This window comes from Coenobita brevimanus, chromosome 14 (genome assembly GCF_032717465.1).
Source record: "Coenobita brevimanus isolate Jiangsu-jjx chromosome 14, ASM3271746v2, whole genome shotgun sequence".
NCBI lineage: Eukaryota > Metazoa > Arthropoda > Malacostraca > Decapoda > Coenobitidae > Coenobita > Coenobita brevimanus.
Genome location: NC_136967.1, coordinates 4,319,883 through 4,332,292, shown reverse-complemented (window position 1 = coordinate 4,332,292; position 12,410 = coordinate 4,319,883). Strand labels below are relative to the sequence as shown.

Here is a 12,410-nt window from a genome sequence, read left to right as displayed (position 1 = left end):
TCTCTTATCGTCCTCTCTTTTTGTGTTCCGTTTGTTCTTTGTATTAGACCAGGAAACTTACATAAAGTTCTCAATCTTTTCTTTTCTTTTTTATCGCCCGGTATCCTAACTCTGGAAGTGTAAATATCTGCGTCTTTTCTTCCTTTTCTTTTGTATGTCTTTTCCTCGATGTGACAGACCTGAAAACATACAAACCTCTCTCTTTTATTCCCCTTTTTCTCCTTGCGTGATTTTGATCGAGCATTTGAAGCTACACGAAGAAAATACTGAGGGTCGTGAGGTTATTCCCACGTAGCGCTCCGGACTGTGAAAGACTTGCATTTTTCCAACTCGAATTTATGTCACTGGTACAGGTATCTGGTGGCGCGTGGTTGTAAATCCTGGTTGAACTGATAAGCTATGTTGGACGAGGTGAAGATTACGCTGTTGTGGCCTGCTTTATAAGGCCTTGATCCCCTGAGTAACGTCGTGATATTTGATAATGAGTCGACGGCGGTAAGGGAGTGATGACATGTTAGCTTCGTATTACAGGGTACTTTGCAAGGATGACAAGGACTGAATGAATGAAGAGATAATTAGTGGTGATAGATGAGTCAGTGTGATTATTCTTTTAAACCACTAAGTATAAAGCTGTGATATTTGATAGTGAAGAAGTATAATTATGTTAGATCTGTCTTGTCTGTATTACATGGTGACGTCAAGGATGAGTCTTATACTTGTCATGAAGATAGTTAAATGAATTATTAGACAGATGGTGTTGATAGATGAGTGAATGGAGGTGGAACCCATTTATTTCCTTAGCAGTTCTGTGTTAGTTCTTCCCCTTTGTGTATGAGCTGAGTCGTGAGGGGCCCAAGTCGAGTGCCAGCTTTCTTGTCTCTCTTGTTCTGCTTGGAGAAACTATTGGATTTAACTATCATCACGTCCATCCCACCATACTTACTGTCAGTCTTCACAGGGTGTATTACCACTCTTCAGCAGGGTATTGGTTGGTGTAGGGGTGGTGCCTGCTGGTGGTGGTGGTGGGGTGTGGCAGGGGAATGGATTGAAGGGGTGGGAAGAGGCAATGTTTGGCAGGGTCTGATCACTATAGGATGTATTGCTACTACTGCCGGCATCCACACACACACACACACACACACACACACACACACACACACACACACACACACACACACACACACACACGAACAAAAACTCACTTTCCGGCAGGGTGGTGGTAGGCGCTCTGACGGTGGTGGTGGGGTGAGGCAGAGGCGTGGAGCTGAAGGGGTAGGCGGGGGCGGCGTTTGGCAGGGTGTGATCACTCTGTGAGGTGCTGCTGCTGCCGGCCACCTTTCTAGCCTCAACCACCGCCACCCGCCCGTCCTGCCTTCCGTCGTCCAGGGAGTCGTACCTGCTGTAGCCGCCCTTCCGAGCCACGGCGTACTGGGAGGAGGTGCTCTTTTCTCCTGCAGAAGGGAGTTTGGCTGTATTAATATCATCATCATCATCATCATCTGGACCCTTATTCCCATATCAAGACAAAGTGAAGTCGGACCCACAAAGGAGGAAAGAAAGGGCATATTAAAGAAGGACCTTTCGTACTAATTGCGTTAATGGATACATTGTAGCTTCTAAGAACTGTACATCCGGAAGTCACTAGCTGAATGAATAAAATAGTCCAGAGATACGAAGAATAATGTTAAAGTTCTCGGACTGAAAGGGTTAACGGAACGCTATGAATCACATTATTATGACACTGAAATAAGCTGCTGTGACACCTAACTCACCGTAAATGACACGCTCTTCCTCCCTGTCGGGCTCACCACGCGGGTCCACCTGGGCGTCGTGGTGTGAGGTGAGGGAGGACAGTAGCAGGTCGGCAGCCAGGCCCAGGTGGCTCATGTGGTAGGTCAGCTGGGACTCCACTGGGGGGGGGGGGAGAAGGCATGAATTACACAGCGAAGGATATATGTTATTTATCCATGAGATGCATTGTTTTTACTTGCAGAGTGCAATAACGTAGGCCAAAAGCAAACGAATGTCAGCTGTGAGGCAGACAACAGGTATGGAAGAACGCCACAAAGGATGTTATTTTGTATCTCAGATATACGTTGTTCATATGAAAAGTGAGAAAATTTTGTACCATGAACATATGACTGTCTCTGCCGCTCTCATCTGTTATTATTATTATTATTATTATTTTTTTTTTTACAGTGAATAATATATATTTTCATCCTGAATTTTATTCTGACTCAGTTTCAACTTTATTACCACTGATGACACTAACCAACACAAGGGTTTCCCCAGATGAGTCGCTTCCAGGCGAGGCACTGGTTGATGTCCTGGAAGGCGTTGCCTTTACAGACGCAGTTGGTGTGTAGGTCAGAGCCGAGCAGACCCAGCATGGCCTTGGTGCACTCCTGGTGCTGACCCGCACACCGACCCGTGACCGTGTCTGCAGCACACGCCAGCTCGTAGTGCTCCAGCCGGTACCTGTATGATGGCATAGTGGTGTTACTGTGTTAACAGTTTAAGTAGTGTGTTAGTATCCAACATGGATGCACTACAGGTGCTTCCCTTCACAGTGAAACGGCACAGTGTCTGCAGCCCACTGCAGTGGTGTTATCAGTGTTATGTGTGTCCACAGCACATGCCAGTCAGTATGTTTCAGCTGATGCCACATGTCAGCATGGTAGCATTAGTGGTGGCAGTATATATTTTTTTTCGTGTTCGCAAGTTACGAGAGAAGATGGTGGTTTGGCTGGAAATGACCGTGATAAAGGAATCATATCTTGTCTTGATCCTGTGTTTTAACCATTTTAGCCCGATGACGTACTTACTTTGTTCTTGCCACCTTCAAACTGTTATATTCGATATGGGAAACACCTCTCATGCGAGGCGTTAATGCAGCTTACATTTAGCTCCTCCAAATTGAAGTCTCACCAAAGCTGCATAAAATCACCTAAAGGGAGCAAGGACAATATGAAATTAAAGTCATTGGGCTGAAGAAGTTAACAATATGTTTATTACTTTTGTATTGTAGTTGGAAGATAGTGAATTTTGTTTTTCATTGTATAAGATGAAAATTTTCTTTTGGCGTACAGTACAGGTATACCGCCAGAATTTTGGCAAAAAATAAGCATGACAACAATCGTGGGTCGCGTGTTGATATTTGTATTTCCTCCACACGCTTTAATGTATACGCAATCACTATCACTGGTGCTGATCGCTTCGTCAGACCAATATCATGTTCCACTCCCCTTTCATCCTCCTCCTCCTTTCCCCCCTACTCAGCACCCCGCCTCCCGCCTCAGCACCTCACCTGCAGACCCTATCGCTGCGACAGTTGCGGCCCAGGTTGTGACACTGACTGACGGAGGCGGATTCTGACATGACGGCGCAGGGTGGGTGCAGGCGCCTCTGTCCCCGCAGACACTTGGAGTAACTGCGATCACTGCTGTCCCTGTCACAAGAAGAGAGAGAAGGGCTTGAGAAAATAGAAATAAATTACATCAAGCGGAAAAACATCGGAACCAACAGCGAAAACGTCGATTTGGAATGGACAAAATACTAAAATTTACAACCGAAACCGTCGACTTGTGAAAAATGGTGCCTAAAGTCAACAAAGAAAACGTCGACTTGGAGTAAATAAAGATGAATAAGTCAAGAATTGGCTGCCTGCTCGCCTCACCTTTCCAAACTTACTGCGGAGGTTGTTGAATGTTGCAGAGGAGGAATATCGTCACGAGAAAATGGGTAACGAGTGGATATATGCTGTCAGGGCAAGGGGGGTCCTGTGTCAATAAATATGTGTATTAAATTGTGCAAAGGCAGGGGACGTTGGGTAAAACTGTCTGTTATTTCTGTTTGTCTGTCTGTCTGTCCGTCTGTTTGTTTGTCCGTCGCTGTCTGTCATATAAATGTATCTATCTGTTTATCTTTCTGTTTGTCTGTCTACCGTATCTATCTATCTTTCTCCCTGTCTGTCTGTATATCTATCTGTATGTTTACCAGGCTATCTGTCTATCTATCAATCCATCAATCTATCTATCTATCATGTTCATCCTTATACGGATTTAAACACACCTCTATCCTGATATCCTCATTTTTCTTCCCCTTTCTTCATCCTCAGGTCCCTCCTCTTCCCCTCTCTCTCCTTCATCCTCTCTACTTACTCTCCTTTCCCCCTTTCCTGCTCCTACCCCCCCCCCTCCCTCCATAACCACACCACCAAAAATGATAGAGATTTTGTGCCTGGGATGACGTAAATTTGTATGCCACCACAGGATCAAAGGCTTTTTTTTTTTCATTAGGTTAGAGCCAGGGTCATGTGGATCTGATTTTGAGACTTTTTTACTTATTTTTTTGTTTGTTTTTTGAGAGAGAGAGAGAGAGAGAGAGAGAGAGAGAGAGAGAGAGAGAGAGAGAGAAGCCAAGATGCAGTCACGCTCACACTTATGCTCATTCCAGCCACAAACTGGCAAAAGTTAAACTCTGTACAGGCCACCGCTCCCAGGCCACCACCTTAACTTCGTAGAGACAGAGACAGATGGAGAAAGAGAGACAGACGGAAAAAGAAATACAGTGACACAGACAGATAGACAGACACAGAGAAGCAGAAAGACAGGCAGGAACAAATACAGAAAGACAAAAGACACAGAATGCCAGAGACAGACATACAGAGAAACAGAAAGACAGAGACAAAGAAAGGTTCAGTAACAGAAAGACAGAGATACAAACAGACAGACACAGTGAGACAGACCAAAACAGACATACATACAACCAAGACGGATGCTATCAAATGCAGTCACGGTCTCACATACGCTCATTCCTTTAAACTTGCCAAAAAGGGACTCTGTAGGCTGCCATTGCTCCTAGACAACTACCCTAACTTTACACAGAGACGGAGAAACAAAGGGAGAGGCAGAGGCAGGAAGAGAGATACAGAAGCATAAAACCGACGACACAGACAGACAGAGGAAAAACAGAAACATACTGTCAGACAGAGAAACAGAAGGACAGACAGAGAAAGGTCCAGGAAGACAAAAGACAAGGAAAGATAGAGAAGAAGAGAAACAGAGACAAAGAGAAACAGAATGATAAGGACAAGAACAGAAAGAGAAAGATATAAATCTATATTACAATTATCCGATTTCTTTATGTTTGTTTGTCTGTTACCGTAACACAGCAAAAACGGCGCAACGCAGCTCGGTTTTTCTCAGAGCAAGACACCGTTAAGATGCTCTGACTTGAAAAATAAAACAATATCCAGTCCACCCCTTCCCGAGTTATGACTCATTTCTGACCTTTTAATTCAAATTTAGTATTTTTGCTTTTATCTGAGGGGATGGACTCGTCCTGGCCCGGGCACTGACATTACCAGCATGACAGAAAAGAGAAGACTGACGTGTTTGTTGTATTATCATTCTCTCGCCTCTCCTTCCTCCTTGCTTATACTCCTAAAATTGTATACTATAATGCGATAGTATAATTTAGTATAATAGCAAACATTGCTCTCTCTCTCTCTCTCTCTCTCTCTCTCTCTCTCTTTCTCTCTCTCTCTCCTCAGCGGGTGTCCCAGCAGGATAAAAATAAGGGAAAATTCTTCGCTCCGTCTCGCTCATGGCATAAGTAATTCAAATTTCCATTACCTTTCAACTGAAAATGGGGATTGACTTGACATCAAGCGGAGGCCGCCGAAGATGGCCTTTAAGCGAGTAAAGATAAACTAACAGAGGCAGACAGAAACATAATGACAAAAAGTAACAGAAACAGTAACAGAAAGTCAAAGAGACAGACAGACAAAACATAAACAGACAAAAAACAAGGGCAGACATACTTAGGGCCAAGACGGAAACCATAAATTGCAGTCACGCTCACACATACGTTCATTCCCACGACAAATGGGCAAAAGTTAGACGCTCTACAGGCCAGACAAGCACCCTGAACTTCGCCCGCCAAAACTCCTTCAGCAAACCTCCTCGAGAGAATGAGAAAAGTTTTGTTTAGTGATCAGGTAAGACCCCCCGTAAATACCGGGGGCGTTGGGAGGGTCGCCGGCCCCACATCAAGAGGAGGAATGACCGTGTCGTAAGTTGGCACCATGGCTAACTGACTTACGATGGCTTCAGCGTTGTAAGTTAAGATTTATATTAGCAGGAAGGTTAAGGAAAGGAGGAAGGAGGTTTGAGGTCTTCCGGTGTTTCTGCTGTTTTTCCTGCTGCCCAAAGAAAACTTACATACGAGAGAAAAACATATTGTATGTTACTATGCGAATCTAAGCAAGTACAGTTCGTTTGTTTATGGGTATTCAGACCAGGAAAATTAAAGAAAAAGTATGCTACCCACTTACTTACCATTGTTTTTGGCAAAAAAAATAATCACCTGTATTTCCGATGGTCCTCAGTCATTATGCCAATTTCGTGAATTTCCATCCAATAGCTTTTCCATAATCTTTCTAAAAGACAGACGGACAGGCAGACAGTCAGACAGGACAGACGGACAGACAAACGAGACCAAACACATAACCTCTTTTGCGATTTCGTGCATGTCTTTAACAGACAAGAAGATAATCAGGTGTAATATGTAGAATAAATCGATAAGAAAGAGGTGTTACGAAATCTCCGAGGCCACTTTAGAATACAGTCGTAGAGGAATACCCTGCGCCTCGCCTGACTCACCTGCAGACACAGAGGGCGATCTTGAGGGCGAGCTCATTGTTGTTCTCGAGGAGGTACTTGTAGATGTCGTGGATGGAACTCCTGCAGGCCTCCTTCTGGCAGTATGAGGCGTCACATTGGCCGTTTAGCTGCTCCAGGTGACTGTTGGGAGGGGAAAGAGACACAAGCTATACTCTTTTCAGCTTAACTTGACCTAAAATTGCAATACCTCCATCTGTAAGGCTGAGTTGTAACGATAGATTAACGTTAGGACATGATGCAAGTCTTGAAGAAGTGGTATGCAAAGGATGTAGAGCCGTAGCATAGTCTTTTTTCGTCACTGAGCTATGTGGAATAAGCTACGAAAGGACAAAGCCTGGACCAAGTTTAGGTAAAAGCGCTATCGTCAACCAAACCACCCTCGTGTATAGGCACATGAACTGTAAGACGGATCACTTATTCTTCACTCATATAGGCAAGTTTGGAAACATGAAGATCCGTTTTCGAGCCCTGATGAAGTACTGCATCAGAATTCTAAATGGGGATAAAAGAAGGGTAGGATGGGCAAAAAATGTCCATATAAATAAATAAGTAAAATGAATAACTAAAAGGACGGTGATACGGGGATGGGATGGTGGTAGGGGGACTGCAAATTGAGAAGTAACGTTATGGCAAAGTTTAAAGTCAAGGTTTTCTCAAAGAACAAGGATAAATATAACAAAAAATCCATCTTATTTCTCACCTGCGGCATCCTGAATCCGCCATACACTCGTCGAAGGCTACGTGACAAGTGCCAGCCACGTACTTTAGCTGGTCAAGGGAGACGTTGTGGTCGGACTCTGTAGGAAGGGGCAGGGGGTGATGGTAGAATTAGAGTTATAGTTAGAATTGGAGGTAGAGAGAGGGCTGGAGAAGGGGGGAGTTGGATGGGAGTGAGTAAGAGAGAAGGGTGAATGAGTGGGGTTACAGGAAGGAGGCGTAAGGGAGAGACAGATAGAGATAGGAGAATAGGTAGAGGGGGAGGGGTGTAAACAGAGAGAGGGAGAGAGAGAGAGAGAGAGAGAGAGACTAAAATAATAAAATCTTCTTTTTCTCATGTTTATCATACTTTCCTTTCTAAGCATTGCAGGTATTGATTATTACCATACTAATTACGCTACGAAGTAGTAATACACTGATTTAAACTTCTACTGGCGCTAAATGACGACAAGTATTTTAGACATTCCGAAATTTTGCTTCTTGCGATGCCAGTGTTTTCAGTCAGTGAATCTGTCAATCATTTTTTTTTTTTTTTTTACCAAATGATTTTTTTCACATTGGGATGGACCTCTGGCAATGAAGAAGTTAAGGAAGGGTGTATCTAACACTCAAACCTCTGTTTAAATATTGTCTCCGAAGTTTTAAAAAGTCGTTTATATAAAGAAAGAAAAATCAGAACACACATCACCGGAGTGAAAGAGTTCCAGAAAATTCGTCAGAAATTATAAACTTTTTCTAGGTAAATCATTCTACCAATTTCACAATGCAGAGCTCCTGTTTTGCCTGTCTGAAAGAAAGTTAAATATGACATCCAAAAAGTCTATTTTTCAGTAAGAACAGAAGAAGAAAAATCTATCCTTTTGGGGTATGAATACGAGTACTGTCGAAAGGAAGTTTAGGTACATTACAGGGCAGGTTTTTCTCGCTCAGTGGCAGTTGAAATCAGTGAATGCCCTTAACTGGAAGAGAGGTGAATGACACACTGTTCTCCCACGTCCGTCACTGACATTCACAGTTTAAAGGAGGAAGCAACGGTGGAGAAAAGAAAAAAGGGAGAAAAGAGTAGTGGAGGAAGGAAATTGAGGAGACACAGAGGATAAAGACAGAGGAAAGGAGAAAGTAGTGTTGGAAAGAAGGAGGTGAGGAGGCAAGAACAGTGGAGGGAAGAGAGAAGGGACAACGGTGAGGAGAAAAAGGGAAGGAGGCAACAGTGGAGGGAAGGAATAAAAAAGCAGAGAAAAGAAGAAAACAGGATGAAACAATAATGAAGAGAAAGTCGCTACATATTTGCTGATGGGAGTCTGCAAAAGTTGGTCTGTGTCAGAAGGTGTCAACCAACTTTTTTCTCCTTTTTTTCTTTTTAACTGTACAAGAATTTTGCTTTATAGAAATCCACAATATTTACAGGTAATGCTATAACTGAATATAATTTTGGCCGATACTTTAGTTTGTATAAGAATAACTACAGAAATCCTTGATGTTTTCCGCTAATGCTATGGCTGTTTTTTTGTTTTTTCCTTGAGCCATTCAGTAAAATACCATTACTGTATATTCAGAATTGGTGCTTTGACAGAGTATAATTTTTCTCCATATATCAGTTTGTAAAAGAATCTCATTTTACAGAATGCCGTAATGTTTACAGGATATTTCATGGACAACTGTAACATTGGTTCATATATTGGTTTGTACAAGAATCTCTTTATTATACGAAGCCATATTCTTTACTGGTAATTCTGTGAGTATTATTTTACTCCATGTTTTGTAATGTTAGATACAATAATTATACAAAAATAAGAAAATATTGGAGAAAGTTGCACCACTTCACTTAGTAAAGTATGTCTGAGTTAATTGTTCCTCTCCTACTGATAACCAGTATCCACGTACAAGTACCTAAATAAAGTAAAAAAATAAAAAAGAAACATGTAAATATTTTTTCCAGGTAGTGAAAAGTTACAGACTTCGATGTGTTTGTACCTGACTGTAAGTTGGGACGAACGTTTGACCGCGACTGTACATCACTTCTGAACAAGCCAACTTTGCACCTCCTTAATGACAAACCTCTACACAAGAAAACCTCAACACACATAAAGCCAAATGGTTGAAGCGGTGCGCGTTGGAGTGGCGGTGCGATCAGTGCCGGTGCTGCGGAAAAGAGTGCTGTTAAAATTGCTACCGAAAACATACACGCTAGCCAGGTGCGTTAGGTCGGTGCCAGAAGATAAGGGAAGGTGTTGTCATGAGCTCAGGAGACTTTCTATCTTTAACCTCTCTTCCTTAGCGTTTTACTTTCAACAACGCCTTGTACACATTGAGATTCCCTTATAAACCTATGTTATTCATGATTTTTTCCTTATTCTTGGGTTCGCTCATGTTATTTGAGTGTTTTTGAATTTCCTTTTTCGGTTATGATATCCACGTTTTTCACTTTTTACTTCAGCATAAATTACATAAATAATATCCAAGAGAACATTAACGAAGCAGTATAACAATGAGCCACCGCGTTTCCCACATACAGGATTAAATTGGTAAGGAAGAGGTACCAGAGAGACTCCTAAGCCCACGGGACAGCGATCCAGATTGCAGGAAGGTTGGTGCAGTGAGGGACGGTGACTGTGGGTGCGTGAGGGAAGAGCGCAGTGCCATATCAGAGTGCCATGTTAAGGTGCCATAGGAAAGTGCCATAAGTATTACATGGAAGTGCCAGAAATTAGTGCCGGGTAGGTGCTGTGCCATAAGTAACACATAAAAGTGCTAGGAAAAGTGCTGGGTGGGAGCTGTGCCATATTAGTGCTATGTTGAGTGCCACAGGAAGGTGCCATTAGAGTGCTATGTAGGGGTGCAGGTGCCACAAATATCAAATAAAAGTGCCAGAAGAATGTGCTGGGAGAGAGTAATGTACCGTTTAAGAGTGCCATGTAAATATCGTGTCACATGAAAGTGCCGGATATAACTGCAGCTGGAAGGTACAGTGCCAAATGACCGCGATATGTAAGAGTGTCAGAGGAAAGTGCCACAAAAATTGCAAAGGAAGTGCAGGAAGAAAGTGCTGGGAGTAGGTGCTGTGCAATGTTATAGTGCCATGTGAAATGCCAAAAGGAAATTGCCACGAGTATTACATAAAAGTGCCGTAAAAATACTGGAGGTAGGTACTGTGCCATTTAAGTGCTGTGTAAGGGTGCCAAAGGAAAGTGTTTAAGTGTCATATGTGTGTAATAGTATGCTTTTGGTGTATTTTGTATGGATAAGTAAGACCATGACCATGAAGACAAAAGAATGAAAGAAAATAATAGAACTAAGCAAAAGTAGTAGTAGGGTTTTTATGTAGGTTGAAAGAATTGTACACAAGTGCAAGAAAAAAATCAGGCAGTGACGTTTATACTGGTGTTAAGAGCTATGTTATGTAGCGGTAAAACTGGTGTGTGTGTGTGTGTGTGTGTGTGTGTGTGTGTGTGTGTGTGTGTGTGTGTGTGTGTGTGTGTGTGTTCGCTGTTTGTCAGAACGTTAGGGGGCCTAATTCTATATAAATATAACTGAAGTCTAAGTAGTGTAAAATGGAATAGGCGAGAGAGTGTGGGGAGAATCGGTTGAGGTGTACATACGGTGAAGTGAACGGAGGGGGAGGGGAGTAGTTAGGATGTCAATAACTGTGTGGTGTACAGAGTTGAGGAAGTGTGTAGGGCAGAGAGGTGATATGGAAGACAGTAGGTGTGTAGTGTGTTGCGGTAAAAAGGAGAAGTGCAGGTAGGCTGTAGTAAGTATGTGCCGTGTCAGGAGTAAGGAGATTAAAGTGTGTAATGTAGCACAGTGTAGTTAGGATGGAGTGAAAGGAGGAAAGGGGTACGGTATAAGGATGAAAAGGAGAATGAGCATGTACCGTGACCAGTGTGGGATGAGGGAGTGTGTAGGGTACGAACCAGGATATATGGGGTTGGCAGAGAGTGTGTAATTCCCATAGTGTAGCCTCGGAGTCAACAGAGGAGAAAAGGAGGGTTGTAAGAGAGATGGCAAGTGTGTCCCGTCCGATGAGGGAGTGTGTAAAATTTGGGGGTGAGTAAGGAAGGCGACGAGTTTGTGTGTGTGTGTGTGTGTGTGTGTGTAATCTCAGTGGCCTAACTCCGAGGTCGTCAGGGGAGATATTTCACTAGAGAATTCGAGTTTTTCATGACCCGACGGTGTACTTAGACGGGGAGTGCTGTGTGTAATAAGGCGTGAGAGAGAGAGAGAGAGAGAGAGAGAGATAGGGAGAGAGAGAGAGAGAGAGCTACGTCATGTGGTTCAATAAGTACGTGTGCTCACTGAACATTGTGTAGTCATAAGTGTAAGTCTCTGTGGAATCATGAGCGTACATGTGTGTGCATGTATGTAGGCACGTGTGTACTTAAAACCGTGTGAGTAGAAGAGCGTGTATATCATTCAAAGTGAGGAGGTGCTGGGTAAGATGTGCAATTTCCCCGTCCACGGGCAACTAGGCTAATTTATGTGCTGAAGTGGTGTGTGTGTGTGTGTGTGTGTGTGTGTGTGTGTGTGTGTGTGTGTGTGTGTGTGTGTGTGTGTGTGTGTGTGTGTGTGTGGGCGTCGAGGTACAGAGTGTGTTTGTGTGAGCTGTCTCGAGTGGTAAGGAGTGCATTAAGGTGAGTGAAGGGAGGGGAGGAGGTAGGCTGTCTGAGTATCTTGGAAGGATTTATGTATGTGTGTGTGCTTCAGTGACTCGAAATGAAATGTGTGTGTGTGTGTGTGTGTGTGTGTGTGTGTGTGTGTGTGTGTGTGTGTGTGTGTGTGTGTGTGTGTGTGTGTGTGACGTACTGGGCAGCGGCAGGTGCTGGAGGTGGTGGTGGGTTGTGGAGAGGGGGTAGAGAGGGTCGGCGTGTGATGAGATGATGAGGAGTGTGGCGGCGGCGGTGGGTACGGGTACGGGCCGGACCAGAGACGTACCCAGCGACGCACCCACCCGAGACATACCCGCCACGCGGCCTGGGTACTCAGAGCCTGAAACCCGTGCACGCGATA

The 12,410-nt window shown here is 43.6% G+C and overlaps 1 protein-coding gene across 1 annotated transcript in view; it reads right to left on the bottom strand.

Moving 5' to 3' along the window:
* Window positions 1-12,410, bottom strand: part of LOC145418008 (uncharacterized) — a 268,292-nt gene that overhangs the window by 6,611 nt on the left and 249,271 nt on the right. Inside the window, exons 8-14 of the mRNA XM_080286549.1 lie at window positions 12,207-12,389; window positions 7,387-7,483; window positions 6,666-6,806; window positions 3,308-3,448; window positions 2,273-2,478; window positions 1,773-1,910; window positions 1,203-1,451 (exon numbers count right to left, since the gene is read on the bottom strand). Coding sequence (XP_080142675.1) covers window positions 1,203-1,451; window positions 1,773-1,910; window positions 2,273-2,478; window positions 3,308-3,448; window positions 6,666-6,806; window positions 7,387-7,483; window positions 12,207-12,389 — 1,155 coding nt within the window. The remainder of the gene's footprint in view (window positions 1-1,202; window positions 1,452-1,772; window positions 1,911-2,272; window positions 2,479-3,307; window positions 3,449-6,665; window positions 6,807-7,386; window positions 7,484-12,206; window positions 12,390-12,410) is intronic.